The 27,980-nt window shown below is 40.9% G+C and overlaps 1 protein-coding gene across 1 annotated transcript in view; it reads left to right on the forward strand.

Annotated features, from left to right (window-relative positions):
* The window catches only part of LOC132767569 (ephrin type-B receptor 5), a 197,302-nt gene that overhangs the window by 135,322 nt on the left and 34,000 nt on the right, over nt 1–27,980 (forward strand). The window contains exons 6-7 of the mRNA XM_060762677.2: nt 573–728; nt 2,374–2,712. Of these exons, the coding sequence (XP_060618660.2) occupies nt 573–728; nt 2,374–2,712 (495 nt within the window). The remainder of the gene's footprint in view (nt 1–572; nt 729–2,373; nt 2,713–27,980) is intronic.

A 27,980-nucleotide genomic window follows, 5' to 3' on the forward strand; every position in this document is an offset into this window, starting at 1 on the left:
CCCCCAGTGAGTTACAGTTCTGTCTTCTGTTGTGATTCATTGCAATTCATTGGAAGAACTGTCATATATATACATGTATAAGTCAATCTTATGTATAGGTAGAGGACAGGTTTTGGGGACAAAATTCAGGATTTTGATATGACCTGAAGATAAGTCATTCCAGAGAGAGAGGGAGGTAGGGAGGGGGAGGGGGGGGGGAGAGAGAGACTCTGACTCTGCTCATTTCCCTGGCTTGGCATTCAAAAAGATTGTGACACTGTGGCAGAGAGAGTAGGGAGCAATGGTGCTTTTAAAAGGTTCTTCTGGGATGAATTAAGGTCTTGCCTTTTGCCACTCTGCTCAGACAAGGGGCTGGCTCTTTTTTTTTTTTTTAAAGAGTGGACCCATGGATAAGTTGATTCAGTTTTTTGGGTGTTGATTTCTTTGACTAAAATGTCTTGACATATTCATGAATGTATATGTTAACTGGTTTACTTGTAGGATGACAAACTGAACCCAAACATGAGATGATAAATGTTGTTCCTCAAAATTGTAACACATTTCATTTTCTCCCTCTCTTTTCCTATATTTAGCATGTGCTACCGGCACCTTCAAAGCATTGGTAGGAGATGCCCCCTGCAGTCCCTGTCCAACCCACAGTTACTCTTCTACCCCAGGCTCCAGTGAATGTGGCTGTCTCACCCGCTACTACCGGTCATCTTCAGACACCTCAGATGCCCCCTGTACCAGTAAGTTCCTTGAAACGAGTAGGATTAATAGTATGCTTGCCTTACCGTGTTTTCCTTTGGACCATGCTTCTTCTGTTCTTCACTACTGCTTTGCATCCTTCTTTTGTCCTGGGCCCAGAAATTCCTTTGTCCTAGCTTCCTTTCCCTGAGCTTCTTTGATATCTCCCTGTCTTGTCTTTCTTTCCTCTATTTAATGCCTCCTTCTTTCTTCTCTATCTCCTGTCCCATTTTGTTGAGTTACAGCCACATCATAAGAGATGGCCTTCTGCATCCTTTCCTTTGGGGCTTCATTTTTTGATTTGCGGGTTGTTGTTATTTTCAGTAAAGTTGCCTTTGTGTGACTAAAGGCAGTGCATGATTTTGTCTCCAAAACTACAATTTTCTCCCTGTTGTGGTCTGCTCATCTTTTCAAATGAATGCATTTGGGGAGCAAACTGTTTGTTAGTCATGTTTCATATTACACTATGTAACAAAATTTGAAAGAAATTCTGTTCCTGGTTTGAAGTGGTATTCTCTTTTTAATTGTGTGGTACTTGCTTTGAAAGTAGTTGTTATACTCCAGAAGCTTTGTTTTTGTGGCTGCCACAAACTATGTTGAATTGGTTGAGACTCTATTCATTGAAAACCTATAGCAAAGTGCGCTGCAGGCTGTCCTGCTAAAACGTTTTTGCAGTTTAATAAACCTTTTCCATGTTTTTATGATTGAACCAATTAGAAAATGACATTTATAACCCAGGAACAAAAATCATATAACATAGTGTTATTGATTTAGATATTTACTCTTCTAATGCTCTTCTGATGCTGTGGTTATTTTGATGACCAAAAGCTTCAAAAGCAAATAATTATGAATGAAAGAGAGAAAATTGGATATTATAGGAGAAACCAGGATGCTTGAAGGGTAGACTATAAGTGTTCCTTGGTAAACTCCCGTCTGTCAGCTCCAGCTTCTCATGTAGGGACATGAGAGAAGCCTCACACAAGGATGGTAAAACATCCGGGCATCCCCTGGGCAGCATCTTTGCAGATGGCCAATTCCCTCACACCAGAAGCAACTTGCAGTTTCTCAAGTCACTCCTGACATGAAAAAAAAAGTCTGGATGAGGCAAAGCTCCGTCTAGTCCAGCACATTATTTATGACAGGGCCCAGATGTTTCTAAATTAATTATCTGTTAAAATGAAAATGAATCCTAAAATGGCTTGACAGGATCATCTCAGCCATTTTTGGCATCACTTCTCCTGTTCACAGAAGGGAGTCTTAGTGAATCTAAGGGAGATAGAAAAAAGGGTGCTGAAGGATGATGGTGGGGGTTGTCATTGGTGGCAGTAGCAGCTGTCCTTCTGCTGGCTGGTGTCCAGACAGCACCATTTTTATTTCCTAGAATGCAACCTGGAATGATCCGTTTCTTGCAACTGAAGACTTTGCTTTGGTTTGCTGCAAAATCACAAGCGGTTTGTGCTCAGGAATATAAAAGCTTTTGATAAAGAGTTTACTTGAAATGCATTAGGAGCCCTACCAATCTGTAAAGTAGCCTTCTTGTTTGATGGTGTGCTTTAAACCCAGACTGAGAATTTAGCCAACTCTATTTGCTTCCTTTTACTCATTTCTTCCTGTCTATTTCTCTTCCTGTTACCTCAATTCTTGCAGGTACCCCATCAGCTCCCCGCGACCTCAGCTATGAGATCATCGGGTCCAATGTCCTCCTGACCTGGCGCCTCCCAAAGGATCTGGGGGGCCGAAAGGATGTCTTCTTCAATGTCGTTTGTAAAGTGTGTCCAACTGGATTCCCAGGGCCTTGTGTGCGTTGTGGAGACAGTGTCCAGTTTGAGCCACGGCAGGATGGGCTAACGGAGAGCCGGGTGCAAGTGTCCAACCTCCTGGCCCGTGTCCAGTACACCTTTGAGATTCAAGCTATCAACCTTGTGACAGAACTAAGCTCAGATGCTCCACAATATGCTTCCATCAATGTCAGCACCAGCCAATCAGGTGAGGAACTCCTTCTTTCCACCTTTCACTGTGCCCATTTGGTCTTCTAATTCACTCATGGTCATATCCTCCTCCCCACAGCAAAAAAATGGCAAATGGGGAAGAGTATGTGAAAAAGACATATGAAGATAGTTCTGATGTTACAGCTGAGCCCATAATATGGAGCATTTTGAATATAGGAAACATAGGGCCCTTCGAGACAGGCCCCAAAATGCGTGCCCTGCTGGGCTTTTAAACTGATACATTCAAACGATGCCTCAGATGAAAGCAAATTAATTCAGGACAAAGCAGGTAAACCCAGCTTTGTCCCAAATCAATTTGATACTCCAGTAGATCCGGGCCTTCCAGAAAGGCCCGGGTCTAATGGGGTATTGAGCCAGTGGGTACTCACCACCAGGTAATCCTGGGACTACCTGAGAGTGATTCCCCATTGTCATCTTGCTTCTTTGGGCTTCCAAAAGCCTGGAGAAGTGAGATGGCGCCCACTCCCCCAAAACTCCCTGAATCAGCCCTAAAAACTTGTAAAAGCATAACAGGCCACTATTACAGCAGTCCTAGAGTCCGCCTGTCACATAGATATGACATACCAGAAGATTGGGGGGGGGGGGCATGTCTTGTCTATGTGCCAGGAGGACTCCAAGCAACCCTGTAAAATTTTTTCAAGTTTTAAGGGCTGTTTTGAGAGTTTTGAGGGGTGGGCCACATTCCATACCAGCATGGTGACACCCCATCGGGAATGCCTGTTTGTTTTTTTTTTTTTGGTTTTTTTTGGGTGGGGGGGCAGGCATGTAGATTTAAACCCACGCCAAAATGGGTTTTTAAGACTCACTTCGTCACAGATTTAAATCATGTCTGGAAGTGCCCTTATTCAATATACTGGCCTCAAACCAGTTTCAGATTTGCCAGTCTAATCCACCCATACAGTGAAACCGGTTCATCCCAAACTGGTTCCAAGTTGCATTATTATGTCAGTGCAGGTGTGCCCTATATTAGCTTGATGGAGCCAACCAGATTTTCTGCCTCAGGCATACATTGACTCGGGTTCTTCCAACTAGCATTCTCCCTTTGGATTCTCACATCACTATAATATGTTGTTGCTGTTGCTGCATTTATATACTGTAGTACTTTCATGCATTTAGAATTTTCATGACAATTTTATCTAAGGGCACATATACACTGAAAATAGTTTCACTATGGAGCTGATTACATAGGAAATCCTGGAACCAATTTGAGGCCCAGATGGTCAGTGGATTGAGCTTAAGTGGGAATAGCCAAATCACTTTCTCAGGATCATTCCCTTCCAATATTGAGAGTAGATAATAGCACTGAATTACCACATAGGTGCACAGTGTTGTGAAAATTACAAAAAACTTGTTACGTACTGGATTACTTAACAAAGTTGTTGTAATTTTGTTATTAGCTTCCTCCCCACTCCACATTGCAGGTGGGGAAAGTGAGACAGTTGCGGAAGCAAGATGTGAATTGGGGAGTTCTTGCCTTTTTTATCTGCTGTGCTCCAAACCACTTTCATTGCTATTATTTTTTGCTCTATTTTTATCATCTGCAATTTTAAAGAGGTTTTTTTTTAAAAAAAAATCATTAGATTTTGTAAGTGGACCTTTCCACCATTTTCTTTGGCAAATGTAGCAGGGTCAGTAAATGCTCTGAATGAGTAGAAAGAAGATGCCATCCGAATCAGGAGTGAGCCTGGAGGGGACTGGAGTGGAAGACGTAGCCAGACAGATGGGTTGGGCGAGCAGGTGCTTTGCTAAGAGAAATAGGATCTCCTGTTCGGGTTTGGCAAAGGGCCTCGGACAACAGGCCCAGTGCAGGAATAAAGACATCTTGTGCACATTCTTGAATTCTATGTCTTTATCTGGATGGCAGCATTTCCCACAGATCATGTAACAGAGCAGTGCTGAAACACATCGAGAGGAGTGGGAAATATAGCAAAATACAAATTCCTACAATTTTTTTATTTCATTTGGTTTTTTGAACAAGGGCTGTTAATTTTTGTCATTCTTAGAACCACATTTTCCCCACATGAGCTTAATTATGCTATTATGTTTGATTAAATTGCTATAATTGTTCAGCAATAATTCCCATCAATATTATATTGTGATCTATGCTGCTGAGGTGGAGGGGATTTACAATTCAGCTTAAGGCAGTGGTTCTCAACCTATGGGTCCCCAGATGTTTTGGCTTTCAACTCGCACAAATCCTAACAGCTGGTAAACTGGGTGGGATTTCTGGGCATTGTAGGCCAAAACACCTGAGGACCCACAGGTTGAGAACTACTGGTTTAAGGTGTAAACTCCTCATCCATTTAGAGCTACTGGGCATTGTGCACAGTCTCAATAGGTATAAAAATAAGTGGTGAATTATGACATCTTTGTACAGTGATTTCTATAGTTTTGAAAAATAATAAGTAAATATGTATTTCTGAACAGTTCAGTAGCTTGACATGTTGACTATTGTTGTAAATCGTGAAATGACTTTGTATGTCAGCCATTTAGCCACAAATCCCTTCTGCATTGTTTGAAAGCCAGCTTAATTATATTGAGATATATAAAAGAAAGGACAAGATGTTGGCGTGTGAAGTTTAATTTTGAATACAGCCAGGAGCCTTGAAATCTTGTACAGAGTTTGAGAAACATTAGAAAGTCAGCATATCATCTTAGCTCAGTACTGTTGATGTTGAGTGGCCGTGATATTCTGGGTGTCAAACTTACTTCTTTCTACCTGGAGATGTTGCTTATTGAATATCGGGAATTTCAGCAGTTCCTTGCCTCCTTCATGCTGAAATATAAAATGCTATTATTCCATGTAGAATGTATATCAATGGTTTAAATGAAACAACTTGAAGGCAAACAACAACAACAACAACAACCCTATTTAACTGGAATATCTCATGAGCCAAAAGCAGGCCTATACTTCCTATTGAACTACTTGTTGACTAAACTTATAGTTCATTTCAAATATTGTATTGCTCTTTCATTTTTTTGCACTACAAATTACATATGTGCAAGTTTGTTCATGTTTTTGTTTTCAAACTATAGCCTGCCCCCCACAACAGTTTGAGGTACCATGAACTGGCCTTCTGCTTTAAAATGGTTTAAATAATCACAATAATTTTACTGGCATTTTGGGGGCAAAACTAAGCTTTTAGCAGGGAGGTAATAAAGGTGTCCTTAAGGACATTGATCGGAAGAAAGCTCTTCAGGATGGAAGATGGAGTGACAGCACACACACCCCTCTGGTGGCTAGAGTTGAGCACAGCCTCCAAGATGCTGGAAATAAGATGGGAAAAACTGCCTTTAACTCTGTTGTGTGTCTGTCCTGTTGTTGTATAATCAGCATTGAGTGTTTGCCATTTGTGTGTCTGTAAAAATGCTCTGCGTCCACTTCGGGGTGAGAAGGGCAGGATGTAAATACTGTAAATAAATAAATAAATAAGCTTAGAATGCAGCTAGTTCACAACAGTGGATTAAATTGATTTTGCAAAAATCACACTTCTCCTTTTGTGGATAAGTGAATCTACCAATACTGTACAAACATACAAGAAAGTGCAAGTACCTAAGAAAGAAAAGGAACAGATTTCTCATGTTTCCTGTGAAAAAGTACCATAGACAGAAGAAATATAATTCAGGCTAATTTTTCCCCCTCCATTTTGGCTTCAAACACAGTTATTTCATCTTTGTTGCTGCTTTTCAGTTATCTTCTCCATCACCTTCCTCATTTGCCTTTCCTGTGTCACAGTTGTTCTTCTTCTCCCAGCTGCCTTTGTCTTGTCTCTTCCTTTCGCAGTATCTTTTCAGTTCCCGTCAATTTCTACCCTTGACAGCCCATATTTTAAAGCATTTTAAAACAAATGTTACAACGATGTCTCAGCCTGTCTATCTCTAAACAGAAAGAGCACGAAAGATTGACAAAAGGTAAAACTATGTGAACTACTAGTCTGTCTGATTTTTATTCAGTTCAGTCAGTCTGGTACAAAGTCAGAATCCTGTCTCAAATGTCAAAAAGTAAAGAACTTCTAGTTATTGCTGAAGTTTGGAGCGGGGCGAGCTCCCATCTGTCAGCTCCAGCTTCTCATGTGGGGACATGAGAGAACCCTCCCACAGAATAGTACATCTGGGCGTCCGCTGGGCGACAGCCTTGCAGATGGCCAATTCTCTCACACCAGAAGAGACTTGCAGTTTTCTCAAGTTGTTCCTGACATTAAAAAAGTCCTGGAGAAACTCAGTACTGTTTATTCTCAGCTAGGAGTATAAACAAGAGGATTTCATTTTTGAGAAGATAGTGCGCTATAAACAGGTTCTGAGCAGAGTTGGAAGGATTATTCTTTCATATAATTAAGGTCTAGGTGTATTTCTTTGACAACGGTGTGACTTGGAAGTATTCTGGATTTTGAACTTCTCAGAGTGCTGCAATATATTTTTTGGGCAATTCAAATATATCACTACATGCACTGAAACTTATTTGTGAGAACATATTTACTTAAATAGATAATGCATATTTTGGAAAAAAAAATACTGCTTTGAAAAATAAAAATATTCTATGTATTGTCCAAGGCTTTCATAGCCGGAATCGCTGGGTTGTTGTAGGTTTTTTCAGGCTATATGGTCATGTTCTAGAGGCATTCTCTCCTGATGTTTCGCCTGCATCTGTGGCAAGCATCCTCAGAGGTAGTGAGACCTCACAACCTCTGAGGATGCTTGTCATACATACAGGTGAAACATCAGGAGAGAATGCCTCTAGAACATGGTCATATAGCCCGAAAAAACCTACAACAACCCTTGGCATCTGCTGGGTTTGGTTCCAGGACACACTTCCATCACATGAATGCCAAAATCCTTGGATGCTCAAGTCCTATTAAACATGATGGCATAGTATAATGGTGTCCTTTATATAAAATATAAAATAGTAAAATAAAAGTTTGCTTTTGGAATTTTTTAAAAAATATTTTCTATTTGTGGATGGTTGAATATATGGATATGGTAGACTGTGGATATGGTAGACTAACCATATTTCTATGTTTATGATAAAAAAATATTTAGCTTCCTTTTCTAGCTAAGATCAAATTAGGGAAGTTGATCTGTCAGTATTAAAATAACTGGAGGTCTTGTGACATCTACATGTATAAAAAGGTAAAGGTTTCCCCTTGACATTAAGTCTAGTCATGTCCGATTCTGGGATGGTGGTGCTCATCTCCATTTCTAACCCAAAGAACCAATGCTGTCCATAGACGATTCCAAGATCATGTTGCCAGCATGACTGCATGGAACACTGTTATCCCTAGAGAGAGATCTGAGACTTGAACACATTGTGTTAGATTGTTCACAGGTTAGCCTCAGCTACAGTATCTTCAGTTTTGGGCCCTATTCCCTGACATATGCAATGAGTGTCTAGATCTAGGGAAGTAATGCTACCCCTCTATTCCACTTTGGTTAGTCCACACCTGGAATATTGTGTCCAATTCTGGGCTCCACAATTCAAGAGAGATATTGACTAGCTGGAATGTGTCCAGAGGAGGACGACTAAAATGATCAAAGGTCTGTAGAACAAGCCCTATGAGGAGCGGCTTAAGGAGCTGGGCATGTTTCGCCTGAAGAAGAGAAGGCTGAGAGGAGATATGATAGCCATGTATAAATATGTGAGAAGAAGCCACAGGGAGGAGGGAGCAAGCTTGTTTTCTGCTTCCTTGGAGACTAGGACGTGGAACAATGGCTTCAATCCACAAGAGAGGAGATTCCATCTGAACATGAGGAAGAACTTCCTGACTGTGAGAGCCGTTCAGCAGTGGAACTCTCGGCCCCGGAGTGTGGTGGAGGCTCCTTCTTTGGAAGCTTTTAAACAGAGGCTGGATGGCCATCTGTTAGGGGTGATTTGAATGCAATATTCCTGCTTCTTGGCAGGGGGTTGGACTGGATGGCCCATGAGGTGTCTTCCAACTCTTTGACTCTTTGATTCTATGATTCTATAACTCTGGCAGTTCTTTCTCAACCAGCCTATTTCCATTCGTTGTCTTGAATCTGGGAAAAAGTATCAAGCTCTTGGGGGATTTCTCATCCTGCCAATAGCAACCCACAATTCTGTTCCTCCTGTCTGTTTCCAAATGTGGATAAGAGTCTAGTTTTGCAACGGCTTCTCGGGGCTCTTTCAGCTGTGGGAGAGAAGCAAATAACTCATGCCACAGAGGAATTGAGAGAGCCGGAGAGGCAGCAGTCTCCTCTCCAGAGCCATGGTGCCTATTGGATGCTTATTGTGGTCGGGTGCTTCTTTGTGTGCTGTTTTCTCCCCCGCCCCCTATTCTTTCCCTGAAATCATTAGGAGTGAGCTTGAGATGAGCTGTCCTCGATTCATAGTGACAGCTCACGCTAACGAGGCCTCTGTTCCTCCATCACATGGTCCGGGCTCACTCCCCGCTCCCTCCGCCTCCTTTTTATTCGTCCCCCTTGGCAGCTTTTCAATTTAGCTTAGCTTTTTTTCTCCTGATTACACTTACATTTGGGAGGACTTTGCTAGGACTCAGAGGAAGACAGGATAAAGGGAACAGAGAAGGAGGTGGGATGAGAGGAAAGGGAAAACCCTTCTGAATGAATAGCAGCATCAGTCATAAGGACAGCCCTTTTGGATCAGATGCAGAGTGCTGGTGTTCTGTTTATTATCCAAACAACACAGATATCTATACCAAATAGCAAAATGAAAGTTGTCAACTGTTATAAACGACAGTGCTGAGTAGTTCTCAAATATGTTAGTCGGTTTAATCCAAAAATAAATTGCTGCACATTGACACACAAGGTAGTAGTCCCATTGATACTCTGTTTTCTCCCTATGGAGGCTGCTCGTTCAGTCTTCACTCTTCCGTATAGTCTTATAAGCAACTGGCAAATATCGAAAAAACATTTGCAAAGTCTCTGAAGCAACAAACAAAACACTTGAAGTGTCCTTGAGAAAGTAAAATAATGTCGACAAGGATCCCCGCGTTGTAATGCCTCATTTCGGGAAACTTCCCTTCTTTAGGATACTGCGGTTTGTTGGAATTTGTATATTTGTTCTATTGTCATTTAGTGTTATTGGGTGTCGATTTAGCATATCTATTATGTTGACTGTTATCACTTTTTTAGGAATTTATTGAGACTATAACACTAATGTGAAGATACCACAGTATCCCGAAGAAGGGAAGTTTCCCGAAACGAAGCATTACAACCCAGCGACCCTTGTCGATGTTATTTTATTTTCTCAAGAACACTCCAAGTAGAATAATAGAATCATAGAGTTGGAAGAGACCTCATGGGCAATCCAGTCCAACCCCCTGCTAAGAAGCAGGAAAATTGCATTCAAAGCATCCCCAACAGATGGCCATCCAGCCTCTGTTTAAAGGCCTTCAAAGAAGGAGCCTCCACCACACTCTGGGGCAGAGGGTTCCACTGCTGAACAGCTCTCACAGTCAGGAAGTTCTTCCTGCTGTTCAGATAGAATTTCCTTTCTTGTAGTTTGAAGCCATTGCTCCATTGCGTCCTAGTCTCCAGGGCAGCAGAAAACAAGCTTGCTCCCTCCTCCCTATGACTTCCTCTCACATACTTATAAATTGCCCTCATCATGTCTCCTCTTAGCCTTCTCTTCTTCAGGCTAAACATGCCCAGCTCTTTAAGCCACTCCTTATAAGGCTTGTTCTCCATACCCTTGATCGGGAGTGTTTTGTTTTGTTTTGTTTGACGTTATTTATCTGAATACAAAATTCATTGGTTTTTGTATACATCTAGCCCCAAAGATAATTTTATAGAACGTTTTAATGATTTTGAGCATGAGACGAAGTTTATGCACAGCAGGCAAAGGTGTCACAACCTCAGCCACCCATGTGGGGAATTTTTGGAGTATTTTGGATTTTAGAATTCCAGGTAGAGGGTGCTCAAACTATATTTAGGGGCATATAACCTTTGAGATATTGGAGGTTTGCTCATTATCATGTGTATATATTGGTTTTGTTTTTAAAGCTAACCAAATTAATAATCACTGTGAGGTTTTGTGGCTGCTAATTCCAAAACTCATCTCAGCTATTTCATTTGTCCTGAGCCTGTTGTCAGTCTGCTTTGTTGATGGATGCCAAGTTCTAATATTGTGAGAAAAGGAAAGGAACATGGTTATTGCCTTTTCTCATTTCTCCCAACCATTCATAATTTTATATTCTCTGTCATTCCCACACCCCTGTGGTCTTTTTTAATACACCATGCATAAATATTTCAGAACAAGGAAAATGCTGCAATGCCTTGATTGTTGTAGTCGCTCTATTCTGTGCCTTTTCCCCCCTCTGTAAGACAAAAAAATAGGCAGGCATAGGAAATCTCATCAGAATGTATTGTTTCTTTCTTTTTATTGTTTCATCCAGGCTGGTTTGATTTAAATCTTAGATGATATTTCCCATTGATACTACTTCATATCTATTTTAAACATTTGTACAGATCTTACTAGCAAGCCATGTTAATTTACAATTAAATTGAATATTAGTTATGTTGTTTCTTCATTCTTAACAATCAGACCTAACATCCCAATATATGCATTTCATATTCTTTTGTTCTTTTTTGTTTCCTTTCCATTTCTTGAAATATAGATTGAATGTCTTTTAAAAATCAATAGGGACTGTGCAGCCTTAACAAATGTGGCTTGTTTACAATCCTGGCTAGGACTGATGGAAGCCACTCCAGATTTGGAGGACCATTTATTCCCAATCCCTGACTCTTTCAAAATATGTTTACATAGAATCTCTTTGTTACTATGGTCAGCCATTACATTTTGTGAGGTTTGTGTTGCTGACCGATGCATATTTACCATGAAGCAAATTCAGCTGCAAATGTAGAGTGCACGTAATGGCTGTGTCTACATTGGCTGATAACTCTGGGGCAAGTTCAGAGTAGGAATGCTCCAGGTTTGCTCCAAAAGTGGCTATGCATACTCTCCTGAACCTACTACAGTGATAGGTTGGAGTCTATATGATCCACCTGGGCCAAAACCTCACTCGTAGTCATTGCGGGCATGCTGTGCTGTCACCAGCAGATTTGCCCATGTGACCAGGAAGGAAAGAGATGATCACCACTCCTTTCTGGGTGTGTGGGCTCCTCTGCTGATGTCAACACAGGCTGTTTACAATGACCAGGAGCCCAAATGGAGCTCTGTGGCTGGCAGAAATTGGTGAAAGCATCAATTGTTTAAGCAGCCATCTCATATTTTTGGGCAGCCTGGGGATATATAATGATACTTATCACCCTCTCATTCCTGTTGTTGTAATGGCCAGTGGGCATAACATAGCTAGCATTTTCACATGACATTTTCACATGACATATGGGTGACACACTGATGTGCTGTGACACACAGTTTGGAAAGCTTAGGTTTAAGGTAAAGAGAAACGTATTACATCAGAATACCTTTTTTTTACAGTTATAGGACATATTAAGAAAATAAAAATTGACCAGGGGTTGAAAACTGGCTTAGATTCTTCTTTCAAAAATAATTGATTATTTTGACATTAATGCAGTTCATTTGTTCTGAGATTACTTTAAACAGTCATTCACTGCTCATTATGTCTTGAAACACCCTCTTCTTCATCTCAGAAGGGAAGAACTAAACAGTACAAGAAGCAAGAGGATGTTTGTTTGTTTGTTTGTTTTTTTGTCGTGTCAGGAGTGACTTGACAAACTGCAAGTCGCTTCTGGTGTGAGAGAATTGGCTGTCTGCAAGGACGTTGCCCAGGGGACGCCTGGATGATTTTGATGTTTTTATCATCCTTGTGGGAGGCTTCTCTCATGTCCCCGCATGATGAGCTGGAGCTGGTAGAGGGAGCTCATCCACCTCTCCCCAGATTCGAACCTGCGACCTGTTGGTCTTCAGTCCTGCCGGCACAGGGGTTTAACCCACTGCGCCACTGGGGACTCAAGAGGATGATAACAGAAGTGCAACAATTTGTTGGGTTGAGTTTGTCCTTCCCTATAACAACCAACTTATGTCCTTCCATCAGTAGTTGCTTTCCCCTTTTCTTCTAGATGCAGCCAGTGATGCGTATCAAAGCATGTAACAGTGGTTCTCAACCTGTGGATCCCCAGATGTTTTGGCCTTCAACTCCCAGAAATCCTAGCCGGTTTTCAAGCTGTTAGGATGTAAACCGGCTAGGATTTCTGGGAGTTGTAGGCCAAAACACCTGGGGACCCACAGGTTGAAAACCACTGGCATAGAAAGTAATGACACTTCCACATGGGTTAAGTTGAACAAGTTGATACTGAGATGTAAGAGAAAGCGACAAAAGACAGAGGTTAATGGTGGCAGCTTCAATTCTTTCATGTAATTCTTGACTCATGACAAGAAATATTGTGGGTGGATTAGACCATAATTGGGCCAGGTATTTTGAAAGGCTACCCTATGGTTTGAATAGTCCAGTATAGGGATCAGTGCTAGAGAGTATTCATGTCTGTTCTTTTGTTTCCTGATGCTGCTGTCAGAACGGGGGGGGGGGGGGGGGATCAGAGTTACTGGCACCCTTCTAGGATGTCATAGGAATCTGCCACTTAAAGAAATTGTATATGCTTTGTAGTCTTATAACTTGTATGAATGCCACATTTTTGAAGGAATATACATTTGAACTTGAAACTGGCTTCTACCTGAAATGTGCCACACATGACACACTGTCTCATTGATTAATATGCCTGTGTGATATTTCTAAATACCTGTGCATTCCACTTGCAAAATTACATTTTCTTAGGTAATAAAAATGCAATGTGTGCAGGGTGGTTGATTGTAGGATGTACGTGTCAGACATGGGTACAATAATCGTCCCATGACTTATGCATCCTTTAAACTGAACTTTTATACTTTTGGAGCTGGTGGAGTGAGAGTGATGGGGTAGTATATTCCTATAAAATCACTAAAGAATGTTGGAAAATCTGCAAAGCAAGTAGAAGTATTGCTTCAGGCATAAAATGGCTGCCACAGGTGTCTAATAGTGTGAGGGCATGGCCAATCCACCACGTACCTGCCAGAGGAAACAAAAGTGGATGCTCAAGTTGGAGCAATGGGATTTAGACAGGCCATAAATATGGGAATTGCCAAGGTGTGATGAGGATTTCATCTCGAAGCAATGACATTCACAGGCATTAGTGCAGAAGGGTCATTAGACAGGGTTCACAAGATTGAGGAGATATAGGCAAAAGGGTTTTGAGGGCTAGGTATGACCCTGAGATTATTGACTGTGAAGGAAATAGAAGTGTTGGATCAGCAGGGAAATTGATTTAGGCTTTTTCTCTTGCTATAAGAATCACATCATTTATGTTTGCCTGAAAGAAACACCTCATGCATACACCAGAAAAGGGCAGAAGGTTTTCCTAAGATAATGCATACTCCAAGGCCTATTATCTTGTAGCCATTAGAATCAGTGACTGTAAACCACTCCAAGTCGCCTGTGGGCTGAGAGGGACGGTATATAAATGTAGTAAATAAATAAATAGATTTTCACAGTATGTGGCCTACTAAGCTAAATGCACTCTGCCCAGTGATATATTGCTAGCTGCTTTCCCCATACATCTCAAGCAGATGTCGAAGCAGAGGGCTTCATGAATCCCCCAGTAGAAAGGTAGGTGAGATCTGGATGTTAGTATGTGTCCGTCCCCTAAATGTCCTATTGACTACACCACCTTCCCAGTTCCCATTCCCCATGAAACAAATTTGGAAGTCCAGTTTTGGTTTGTTAAGAAAAACTTTTATGGTGGGAAACAAGGTACAGAGGAGTGCTGAGCCTTGTTTTAATTCAGTAGTGCCGCTTTTCCAGCAGTGAAAATTGCTTCCTATGTAAGGCCAGTGGGCCACACTTGCCACTTCACGCTACGAACAGATGCATACGCTTTCCTGTTTTCTACAGTGTCTGTTTCTTCTTCTTCTTCTTCTTCTTCTTCTTCTTCTTCTTCTTCTTCTTCTTCTTCTTCTTCTTCTTCTTCTCCTTCTTCTCCTTCTTCTCCTTCTCCTTCTCCCTCTCCTTCTTCTTCCTTGTATTCTTCTCTAAATTTGGAAATCAAGCACCAATACAATCGACCGGGACGTCCCTCCTATACAAGCTAGTTGAAATGAGATGTGACAATCAGGACTGATTGTGTGAAATGAATGGGCTCAGAACAAATCAAAGAATGTGTATCAGTGGCAAAATAGATTATGAGCCACCCTCCCCAAAGGATCATCAGCAGGAAGCCTTCATTCTGATCTGTATGAATCATTTATACACCAGGACTAGAAACACAAATAAACAAATGATAGTTTAACAGGTGATTTTACACTTGAAAGAAAGGGGGGCACACTAACTGAATAGCTTTCCATTCAGTAGGAGGAGGAAGGGGAAAAGAACAATTTCTCCCCTTCCTCTCTTCCATATACAGACAAGATAGTGATTGTGAGAAGAGATGTGGCACAACAGTTCCTCTACATACAGTCTATAATTTTATACAGGCAGTTGTCAAGTTACAGACATCCGATTTACAAATGGCTCAAAGTTACAAATGGGGCTAAGACAACAGGAAGTGCAGGAAATCCACCTCTTGGGAAGAGAAATTCACTCCTGAAAATTACCATGGGGAAAAAGTGTCTCCACGGAAGCTTTCCCACTAATCCTTGTTTCCACAACAAGGCAAATTTTGCAAAATCCAGTTATCAGTGAGGTGAAATTTTGCAGAATCCAGTTATCAGTGACGTGAAATCTTCTGAGTAGGTGCACAGAAAGCAAAACATACGCCACAGAGGTCTTAACCCTTCTCTGTGTGATCCAAAACTGGAGCTATAGTTAAAAATGTACCTGTTTCAACTTACATACACATTCAGCTTAAGAGCAAACCTACAGCATCTATCTTGTCTGTAGGTCAGGTACTGCAAGAAACATTTTTGCACCTAGTGGCTATCACCTTGTGATAATTAAGCTCCATTCATCACTGGGGAGAGAAATGTAGCATTAGTTTAGGTTGACATTGGAATCATCCCACCCATTTTTGTTCTGATCACATACTCCTCTCTATGTATAAGCCAAAGGTTTCCTCTTCCTAGAACATAGAGATGGTTCAATTCCCTGTGTCAGATAGTTTGCTGCTTATGTTTTTCGCCCTACTCAGCTACATATCCATTTGGCAGATGGTACAACACCATCCATCTTCATTTGAGCAGTTACAGAAATGCACTGAAGGCATCATAGCTGAGATATATGGACTGAAACGCTCTGTTTTGAGATGTGACAGAAGGTTAACTATGACTAAACTACATGCTTAGAATTCATAAAATCTAATCTCTGAATTTTCATGATTGGCTTTGAGAAAACCATATTGTGAGAGCAATCCACCAGGAGTGTTCTTCTGCCCATGATCCATTACATATTCAGCAGGAGCTATGAAAAATCACTATGGTGAGATCCCAACATTTAATTTTCATAAGTGATGCTCATTTTTAAACAAATCTTACACATTGTTTTATAGTTTATGTGACCTGTTTTGCACCATCCCTTTCATGTTTGTTGTTCTCAGGGAGATAGAGATGCTGCCATATTAAATAAAGCATTTAACCTACCATTTTCTGTTATTTACACCGCAGATCTAAATTGACTTAATTGTCCTACTTTGAGGAATGCTGCAGGTTTGCTATTGTTGTTGTAAACTGTCTTCAAGTTGACTTCAGCTTTTGCTGACTCCATAAGTGAGAGCTCTCCAAGTCACCCTATCCTGTTCAGGTCTTGCAGATTCAGAGTTGTGGCTGCAGCCCATCATCTTGGAATGTGGTCTTTTTCTACTGCTTTCCACTTAACCAAGTATTATTGTCTTTTCTAGTAAGCTATCTTTTCTCATTATATGGTCAAAGTTTGACAGTCTCCAGCCCCATCTACATTGCCATATAATAAAGTTTGAAATTGTATTTATTTATTTATTTAATTGCAATATATTCCACCCTTCTCACCCCTCAGGGGACTCAGGGCAGATAACAATGCACACATACATGGCAAACATTCAATGCCAGTTAGACATACAACATATATAGACAGACACAGAAGCAATTTTAATATTCCAGCTTTTCTGTCTTCATGAGGGTATGCTCGTTTTCCGCCACAGGGGGAGCTGTTGCTTCACTGTCCACTTGTGACACCGAGTCCTTTGATTGAGTACTTCCTCATTCTTCTGCATGCTGCTGGAAGGTTTTATGGCATCGTAAATTACTTAAATTAGCCTCCCCGTTAAATTTCCTACTTGACAGATGCAACTGTCTTTCAGCTGCATAGGTCAACAGCAAGCTAGACTATTAATAGTCGGGAGCTTACTCCAACCCGGGCTGGCTTCGAACTCATGACCTCTTGGTCAGTAGTGATTTAATGTAGCTGGCTATTAACTAGCTGCCCCATTGCCCGGTCCTTATATGATCAGACTTATCCTATTTAATGCAGTTCTGTACAGTTAAACTGCATTATATGACTCTACACTGACCATATAATGTCATTTCAATCTCTCTGTTGTTATTTTTGCTGTCACCCGTGTGTACATATAAACCTGTGCCTTCACGCTAATCTGGCAAACAGCAGACTGAAGGTAATCACTGAACTCTTCATTAAGCATCTGGTCCCACTGCTATCTTGAGCATGCACAGATCCTCACAGATTGTTTGTGGCAGCAAATTATCCATTATTAGGCACGGCAATGAGTGTGTCTCCACATATAAGCCTCATTAGACAAAAGCAAAAGTCAGAGCAGTGGCAAATCATTATACTTGGATTTAAGAGGAGCAGCATACAACAAAATGCTTTCTTGAGCTTCTAGTGCACAGATTTGATCACCATATTATAAAGCAAGAAAGAAAACTAACGCAAAACGCCAAAGTGGTGTCCATTTGGGTGCAAAGCTAGTTGTCTGTCAGATCTGGACTGATGTGCAACTGGCTTGCATACCGTCATTCATACAACAGATGTTCAAGTGATTCTTATGTAGCACTATTTCAGGAGTCACATTTGTGCTCCATTATCACAGGCAGGATCTCCTTTGCACTGATGGATTGTACTGCAGAGATGTTCATTAATTGGTGATTCCAGATTCTCAGCACAATCCATCTTTTCCTCCTTGGCAGATATTTTTATGGAAAGAGAAAAAGAAAGAGAGGGTACCAGGGTGCATGGGGGTGTAGGTTTTATAACTCACAGTTCTTTAATTAGGCGTCTCTTGCTTTTGGGCTGTTTATTTTTCTCTGGTTGCAGCTTCTTCTGGGATTAAGTAGATGGGTAATCCCACTTAATCAGATACCAAAGCAATGAAGGGGATTGCCACCAGTTGGATGGTGGGGAAAAGTTAGTTAGTTGTATTTTTGTGTCTGTGTGTGTCTTTAAGTCACCAGTTAACTTATGGCGACCCTATGAATTTAATTAGGTTTTCTTAGGCAAGGAATACTGAGAGGTGGTTATGCCAGTCACTTACTCTGAAATACAGCCCACAGCACCTGGGATTTGTTGGCAACCTCCCATCCAAGCACTAATCAGGAATGCCTCTGCTTAGCTTCCAAGATCAGACAGAATCTGGTAAGGCTAAGTAAATATGTGGAAGGACCAGCAAAATGATTCTATTTATTAATCATGTCAGAAGCAATTGAGGAAACAGTTATAATGTATTTTTTAAGCACACACACACACACACAAACTTGCCATTATACTAGATTTCCTTTGACCAGAAGCTGGCCACTTGGAGTGCCTCAGGTGTCACTGTAAGAAGGTCCTCCACTGTACATGTGGCAGGGCTCAGACTGCATTGTAGTAGGTGGTCTGTGGTTTGCTCTTCTCCACACTCACATGTCATAAACTTCACTTTGTAGCCCCATTTCTTAAGGTTAGTTCTGCATCTCATGGTCCCAAAGTGCAGTCTGTTCAATGCCTTCCAGGTCCAGTCTTCTGTGTGCCCAGGAGGGAGTTTCTCATCTGGTATCAGCCATGGCTTGAGGTTCCAGGATTTAGCCTGCCACTTTTGGACTCTCGCTTGCTGAGGTGTGCCTGCAAGTATCTCTGTAGATCTTAGAAAGCTGTTTCTTGATTTGGCATGCTGACAGATATCTGAACAGAGGATGTGCCGGAGATGTCACTGTCTTGGTCATTTCATTGTTGGCTCCTACTTTCCAGCGGATGTCAGGTGGTGCAATACTGGCTAAACAGTATACTTTCTTCAGTGGTGTAGATAATGCAACATGTCTCATTAGGAGCCACATCCACTGTTTTAACATGGTGAGATGTATTCCACACTGGGCATGCATACTCAGCAGCAGATGAGCAAAGTTCAAGAGCAGGTGCCTTCACTGTATCTGGTTGTGATCCCCAGGTTATGCCAGTCAGCTTTCATATGATACTATATCTTTTGCTTGATAATCAAGCAGTGCTTCTTTTAAATCAGAGCACGATCCAGAGTAACTCCCAGATATTTTGGTGTGCTGAAATGCTCCAGTGGGATCCTTGTGATGCCCAGGTTGTGCCAGTCAGCTTTTGTATGATATTATTTTTAGCACCCACTTTTTGCTTGATATTCAAGCAGTGCTGTGAATTGTAGTTTGCGGAGGAAGAATTTCCCATCACCGATACCTCCCCAGCCTTTGTTTATTGATATCTGTCTGCCTATCTGTTTTATCCACACAAAGGGGGGGGGGGAGCATGAGAATGGGCTATCCCTTTGCCCATCTGCTGAAGACAGATCTGTATCAGGGGCCAGCTTTTTGCCTCCTACTTACAGCTGGCTTCCAGTGTCCTTCTCTACTTCCATAAGACCTGTTTTGTTGCACTGTTTTATTCAGTCTTGTGCGACTGATTTTTTCCCCCTAAGGAGTTATTCAAATCTTGTATCTTCCATCTAGCTGCTGTAATCTGTGTAATCATATAACTTTTGCTGTAGTCATTCGCCATTCTGCTTTTATTCAGGGATGGTTTTAGTTTTCATCCTGCTCTATGTGCCTTTTATTTGGAAACGGCAACAGTGCCATCAGCATAATGACAGCTGTTGACAGCCGGCCTGAACACAGGTTGCTGCTGCGTCTTAACTATTTGGCTGCTGGGTAGGGAGTGTTGCCGCAACGGGATGGAGCCAATGAGATTTGGCTCCAGATAGTGATGTCATGGAGGGTGAGTACGGACAATGGGAATGAATGAGCAAACATTTTTACAAGGAGTGCTGAAAACTTGGCAACAAAAGCTAAGCATTCATCAACTTTGCTGAAAATGTTCAGTAAGTAAGTACTTTTGATTCAGCTCTAGCCAATACAGCTGCTAATACAGATGCACAAAACAGAGTTATTTTCTCATACAGAACCAGTTTATCCAAATGGCATAGAAAAGAAGAGAAAAGCAACATGATGAATAGATTTTAAATATTGTATAGTCTTTGGGTGTGTGAGTATCTTAGAAAATACCAAAGGACCAAAATGTTGAAGATACTATTCTGTGTCTCGACTCCTTACAATTTACATTTTTCCCCATGTTTAAATATATATATACACACTTTCCGAATTCCAGTAATACTCTTGAATCAGTTTATTTATTTGTCACACTTTTGGACTTTACCATTTGCTGTTGTTCTTTATCTTGTGGTCTTCTTTGTTTTGCCTGTTTTAATATGTAGTTATGTTACTGAACAATCTAAAAGTGATTTATTTTTTATTTTGTGTCAAATTATTGCATAAATAAATAAGTATAAAACTGATAAAATAAAGGGAGCACAAGCAGCTAAATAGCTTTAGACCAAATGCAGGCAACAGTGACTGCATTGTCTGTAGCTTTACACAGTTCTTCCTCTGTGCATGTGGCAGGACATTGTGGGCAAGCATACAGATGCTGTGTTGTTTGTTCTGCTCCACAATTGCTCAAGGTGGGAGATTCTCCTAGGTAGTGCCATTTTGCCAGGTTGTGTTTTGATCTGCCAACTCCACTTCTGAGTCTGTTCAGGGACTTCTAAGTTGCTCATTCTTGGTGTGCCCCTCATTGGGGGCCGTCCAGTTAGAATTGCTTGATTTTGCTGCCCACAGGGATATTCTTCCTGTTGCTGGAGGAGCATTTAGAGAATTGGTGGTTCATGAAACCTTTCCTTGATTTAAGTCTACTGGGAAGAGGCTGATAGCCATGCATTGGGTGGCTTTCACAGTGTTCAACCTTATTTCTCTCGCAATTGGCAGCAACTTCCTACCACATATTGGGGAGGAGGGACAATGCCAGCTAGCTTATAGAGTTTATCAACAGGTGTAGGTTTGAGATATCCTGTGATTATTCTTCATGTCTCATTCAGTGCTATATTCACCTGCTTTGGGTGGGCAGAATTGTGCCATACAAGGCAGGCACACTCAGCAGTATTTATTTATTTATCGTGTCAGGAGCAACCAGACAGTTGTATTACATTTTTAACAAAACAAACAAACAGACAAAACACAAAGTTTGCAAGCTTGGTAGTTGATTAAATGTCCTTTGACCGGTATCTGGCCACTCGGAGTGCCTCTGGTGTTGCCGCAAGAAGGTCCTCCATTGTGAATGTAGCAGGGCTCACGTTGCATTGCACCAGGTGGTCAGTGGTTTGCTCTTCTTCACACTCGCATGTCGTGGATTCCACTTTGTAGCCCCATTTCTTAAGATTGGCTCTGCATCTCGTGGATGCAGAGTCGTATCCAACAGTGATAAATAGATTGAAGAATAAGTGTTTACAGTACTATAACCCCCACACTAAGTTTCTAGAGCAGCCCTGCACAACCTGTGACTCTCCAGGTGTTTTGGACTTCAGCTCCTAGTATTCCTGGCAATTGAACAAGCAGGCTTGGTCTTCTGGGATTTGGAAGCCCAAACATCAGGAGGGCCACAGATTGTTCTAGAGGGTAGTGTGAACTATTTTGCTGCATTAAGGGGGATTGCTTTTTCTAGTCCAGTTGGGCCTATTCTTTTTCCTTAACAGGAAATGCAGCTTGTGATCCAAGAGGTATTGTGGTTAGATCCTTTGCCCATTTTTAAAGGGAGAAGTATCTTTGTGTTCACTATCGCCCACAGCACAAACCAGTCCTGGTGCATGCAAAGCTTTGTTTTTTTTTTTTTTTTTTTTTTGCAGCTTTCGTCTCCTTCCCTCCACTCCAATCTTGTTATTTTCTTATCCAATTTCTCTCTGTGCAAATACTTGTACAAAATGCCATTTTACCAGGGTTCCTTTTTGCATGGTACCTTCTCACAAGAAACAATTTTTTGCATCATATTGAACTGCAGAAAGTTTTGCGTAGTTCTGTTTCCCAAAAGTGTATTGGTTATGATGGCTAGGAATGATGATATATGTAGTGCTACCCATCAAGGGTCACCAGGTTGGATCAGTGTAGGTGTCTAGGTACAAATAGAGACAGTGCTGATGCTTCGTGTTCTTCAGCTTCTGGTGCAGCTCTTTAGCCATCTGCTTTGGTAGACCTTTAATCAAGCTGTCTTGATTTTTCATTGTTGATCTGAAGCATTGTTCATTTTTAGCCAATTTTAATGTTTGAAATTGGTTTAAAACCTGCTATTTCAACAGTTTTTTCATTGCAATACATCATAAACTCCTTTGTGCAGTTGGGAGATGGAGGGTGGCAATGTTTTGAAAATAAATTGAATGAATAAATGCATGTAGGGTGAGAGTAGTATCGACACAAATGCCTATGAAGCACGTGAGCCAAGAAAAAGACATGCCCATTGGCAAGATAATCCCAGGATGCTTTGTGCGTTTACTGAATTAGTCATCACGAAGAACACAAGCTCACCAATCATTCATGCAATGATGTGTTTGCATCAAGCCAAGGTCTGTGTTGTGTGCACTCAGGCTTATTCATCCTGTGCTCTTTGGACTAAATTCTTTGGGTTGATGGTTCATTTTGTTTATTCTGCAAAGTAATACATATTTTGTAGAAATAATAGTGGTAGATGAGGTGATTTCTGTCTCAACCAAGGTGACTTTCTTTTATTAAAAATAAAACCTGGGATTATGATGACAGAAGGAACAACCTATATGTAAAATATTTTAGCATGATCATTACATTGTGTTTTTTGCTTGATTTACATTACATGAAGCTGACTCCTGCTTGCCTAAGCTGGTTAAAGCTTCTTTGATTTGCTTAGCCCTGAATAATTTCCTCTTGTTTTATATGGGGGTGGTGGAGGGTGGGAGGAGAACTCAATCCTTTTATTTTTCTCAGTGCTAAACAGAAAGCAAGAGCCTTTGGTGATTTTACTGCTTTGCCAGATGTTTTTACCAACTGGCCCCACTGTTCACAGGTTTCACACTGGCACACATTTGCCCAGGAGTGAAAACTTAAATTTTATTCATGCAAGAAGCCCTGCTGATAGCAGTCTGCAGAATTTAGAGGAAGGTGTGAAGATATAGAGAGTGAATATATTTCTGTGAATAATTCTTTCTACCTATTCTTTCTACCTGGGGCATCCTCTTTCCATCAACGTGTATTCAATTGCAGCTGGTTATTGCTAAATTCATAGAATCATAGAATCATAGAGTTGGAAGAGACCTTGTGGGCCATCCAATCCAACCCCCTGCCAAGAAGCAGGAAAATTGCATTCAAAGCACCTTTGACAGATGGCCATCCAGCCTCTGCTTAAAAGCCTCCAAAGAAGGAGCCTCCACCACACTCTGGGGCAGAGAGTTCCACTGCTGAACAGCTCTCACAGTCAGGAAGTTCTTCCTGATGTTCAGATGGAATTTCCTTTCTTGGAGTTTGAAACCATTGTTCCATGTCCTACTCTCCAGGGAAGCAGAAAACAAGCTTTCTCCCTCCTCCCTATGATTCCAAGGCTTCCTGTACTTCTTCAGACACTTATCTTTCCTTTCAAAATCTTCGCTGGACAGATTTTAGGGCAGGCACTCCAGACTCATAGAAGACATCAAGTAGGCCAGACTGGCATCTTGCCTGCATTTAAGCCTGTTAACCTTTTCAAATGTCTACATTATTTCTGATGTTTTGCGATTCCTGCAAAGCTATTCCCACAGTAGCTAAGTCAATAGGGGATTCTCTAAGGACAGAAAAGTTTGAAAGCTGATGTATTAGAGGAGTGTAGGAAGTCAACACTGTTTTGTATGAAAACAAAAGTTGGACTCTGACTAGTTGATCATTTAAACCCCATCTACCATAAGGCTGTAAACATTCCCTACTCAGAGCCTTGCCTATCCCTATTCCAACACAATAGGTTCACATGCAGGGCACAGGAAATTCCAGATAAGCCAGCCACCGGGAAAATACCCGCATTGAGACAATAGCGAAACTTCCAATCAACAGCCAAGCATTTGGCAGATACAATAATCCCATTTAAGAGAAATTGGGAATGCCATCAACCAAATCTAAATCTTTAGTCCCATTGAGAGCAGACAGGAAAATCCCATCAGCTAAGGGTAACCTACTCCTCCTAATCTGGATGATCCATCATCACCTACCATCAACTATTGTTCCTCCCTGCCAGCCTTTGTCTTCTCTGGAAAACCCAGCCCACAGAAGAGGGACAGGACATGACCAACTACAACAACTTGAAATCATCAATACAACTTTATTAACATTCCTGCCGCGCACCACCTGCCAATCACATTTGTCAAAATTCCAGATCATATGTACATTAAACCAATGAGCATCAAATTGTATACACTGAAGCCCCTTCCACACAGCTGAATAAAATTCCAGATTATCTGCTTTGAACTGGAATATATGGTAGTGTGGACTCAGATATCCTAGTCTGATATTGTGGGATTTTCTGCATTGATATTCTGGGTTATATGGCTGTGTGGATGGGCCCTGGGCCAATAAGAATAAAGTACATTGTTTTTGTGGCTTGATAAAATATGAGTGGGTTCTGCCATAAGGGCATGTCAGATTTGGGATCTTTCTTTGGTATCCTTCTCTGATCACTGAAGACAAAATCTCTGATCTGGCATCCATTTCTGCATATCTTCAGTTTGAAACATCAGCATTTTGGCATGCTAGGACCATGCCTTCCCATTCTTGAGATAACAATTGGGTTCTTCAAACCTGAGATCCAGTGCAGACTTTAAGCAGTGGATTTGGTCTTTTAAAGATAAAAACTATATTTCCCATTTGATAGCGTACTAAAGTGCAGGGCTGTAAATTTTCTTCTTTGTCTTGTCTTTTCACTATTCAAGACCCTGATAAATATATTTAGGGTTCTAGCACTTGCTTTTATCTTTGTATGTTTGTTTTCAAATATTCTTCTACAATTCCCAGACTTGATCACCTTCCCACCAGGTCTTGATTTAGGAAGGTCAACCTGGGGGAAGCATTGGGAAATCGTGTCATTATAGCTGCCAGTTGAAATCAGCTTCATTTCTTGTATTCTTTCTCAATGTAAAATATTTCCAAAAGAGACGTTACAGATAACCCCCATTGTGTATTAGTAACCTGAATGGGCAGAACTGTTAGGAAAAACTGGCTAGATATAAAACAGATTGAGAAATCCTAGTAGTGGGATGAGAAATCTTCATGACAGTATCTTTAATATTTATATTATTTCATTTTAAATCAAATGCCACACTAGGGATTGATGGAATATTTAAACAATTTGAGGAATAATAACAAAAATATGCTTTTCAAGTGTCAAGCTTTGATACTGAGGAACATGATAGAGCTTTCCAAACTGTGTGTCACGACACGTTAGTGTGTCAGCTGCAATGTGTCAAAAGAAAATAACGAGAAACCCCTTACTCTGAAATAAGTAATAAATCATCCATTTTAAAAAATATAAATAAGTGGTTTTCATGAGATATGTTGTATCCCCATATATTTTGTTATTACAATTTATGTATGTATCTGTATCTTTTACAAGGGGTTGATTTAACTTTTGGTTTGCTGGTAAAACTGAATTACTGTTTAATGTAATGATGCAAACCACCAACATGAGGTATTTAGAAAGCTTAGATTTGGGGAAAATGTTGCATGTGTGAAAATATTTTCTGCACTGAAAATGATCTTTTGGTGCAGAATTATTATTTTGTGTGCAAAAAAAATGCTTTTTTCTGTAAAAAAATATAATACACATATTTGTTGCACAAAGTCAGTATTTGTACTGCAAATTTTGTTGTTTATTTGTTCAGCTGTTTCTGACTCTTTGTGACCTCATAGACCAGCCCACACCAGAGCTCCCTGTCAGTTGTGGCCACCTCCAGCTCTTTCAACATCAAGCCAGTCACTTCAAGAATAACATCCATCCATCTTGCCCTTGGTCGGCCCCTCTTCCTTTTTCCTTCCTTTTCCCCCAGCATCATTGTCCTTTGCAAGCTATCCTGTCTTCTCATTATGTGGCCAAAGTATTTCATCTTTGACTTTAATATTCTTCCCTCTAGTGAGCAGTTGGGCTTTATTTCTTATAGTATGGACTGGTTGGATCTTCTTGCAGTCCAAGGCACTCTTGAAATTTTCTTCCAACACCACAGTTCAAAAGCATCTATCTTCCTCAGCTCAGCCTTCCTTATGGTCCAGCTCTCGTATCCATAAGTTGGTATGGGGTATACCATTGCTTTAACTATGCGGATCTTGGTTGCCAGTGTGATGTCTCTACTCTTCACTGTTTTATTGAGATTGGTCATTGCTCTTCTCCCAAGAAGTAAACATCTTCTGATTTCCTGGCTGCAGTCTGCATCTGCAGTAATCTTTGTGCCTAGAAATACAATGTCTGTCACTGCCTCCATGTTTTCTCCCTCTATTTGCCAGTTATCAATCAATTTGGTTGCCATAATCTTGGGTTTTTTTATGTTTAACTGCAACCCAGCTTTTGCAGTTTCTTCTTTCTCCTTGGTCATAAAGTTCCTCAGCTCCTCCTCGCTTTCAGCCATGAAAGTGGTATTATCTGCATATTTAAGGTTGTTAATGTTTTGTCTAGCAATTTTAACTCCAGCTTTAGAATCATCAAGCCCCACACGTTGCATGATGTGTTCTGCATACAAGTTGAAAGGTTGGGTGAGAGTATACAGCCCTGCCATACTCCTTTTCCAGTCTGTTGTTCCATGGCCTGTTCTTACCATTACTACTTGGCTGTATACAGATTCCTCAGATGATTTGGTATATTCATACCACCAAGAACATGCCACAATTTATTATAATCCACACTGTCAAAGGATTTAGAATAGTCAATAAAACAGAAATAGGACTGCAAATAATCCTTGAAAAATCTGCAATTTTCAAAGACTTTCACACAGCATGAAATTACTAAATGTTGCTTTAGAGAACAAAATTAGTGAAGACTTGGAGCAATATGACACACTTGATTTGGACATTTATATGTTGTCCCAGTCAACTGCCATTCAGAACAGCAAGCAGCTTCTCTTAGCCAGCTCTGCATCATTTTCTTTCTGAGCCATTTGTTAGAAACATGTAGGTTTTATGGACTCCCTGGGGAAATAGAAACAGAGATTGTCTGAAGGAAGACCCCTGTGGAGAGAGAAAAGCAATAAAACAGGCATAATAAAAGGAAACAAGAAACACAAGGAAACGATACTAGGAAGTATTAGAATAGAAGACTGTCAAATGTTTTCTCTTTATGTTTATATTTAACCTGCCTTGCTGAGGGGTCAAACTTTAAACATGTCACTTTCAGCTAAACATAACATTTTAAAATTCTAAAATAAACATATGTAACCTTCACCTGCATTGGAGTTGGTGCATGTGGATGGGGCAGGTTCAAGCCTTCCCCATGTGGATTTTATTCATTTTCCCCCTCTAAAATACACAGGGGGGAGAAATCCATTTGCACCAATGAGGTTTTTTGCTTTTCTTTTTCAGCACCCTCCCTCCATGGGGAAATTTCATTTTTAGACTAAAAAAGCATAGGAGGAAGGGATCAACCTCTTCCATATATGTGTGTTCTGATCCAGATCTAGGCTTCGCATATGTTGAACCTACACTGCTCTATATATATCACACGATCCGATCCCAGATTATCTGCTTTGAACTGGATTATATGAGTCCACACTGCCAGATAATCCGGGGTCAGATCCTTGGAATATAGGACAGTGTAGATCCAGACATACTTACAATAGTATGTATTTCCAAAGGGTGATGTTTTTCTGGAAGCTGTATGTTTAACACAGCATGGAGTTTTATGTAGTGGTTGGAGCATTGGACTACAATTCTGGAGACCAGGTTTGATACCTTGCCCAGCCATGGAAGCCTGTTGGGTTACCTTGAGCAAGTTGCTCACTCACCCTCAGAAAAGCCTGTGAAAGTTTCACCTGAAAGTTGCC

The sequence above is a fragment of the Anolis sagrei genome, chromosome 2 (assembly GCF_037176765.1).
Source record: "Anolis sagrei isolate rAnoSag1 chromosome 2, rAnoSag1.mat, whole genome shotgun sequence".
NCBI lineage: Eukaryota > Metazoa > Chordata > Lepidosauria > Squamata > Dactyloidae > Anolis > Anolis sagrei.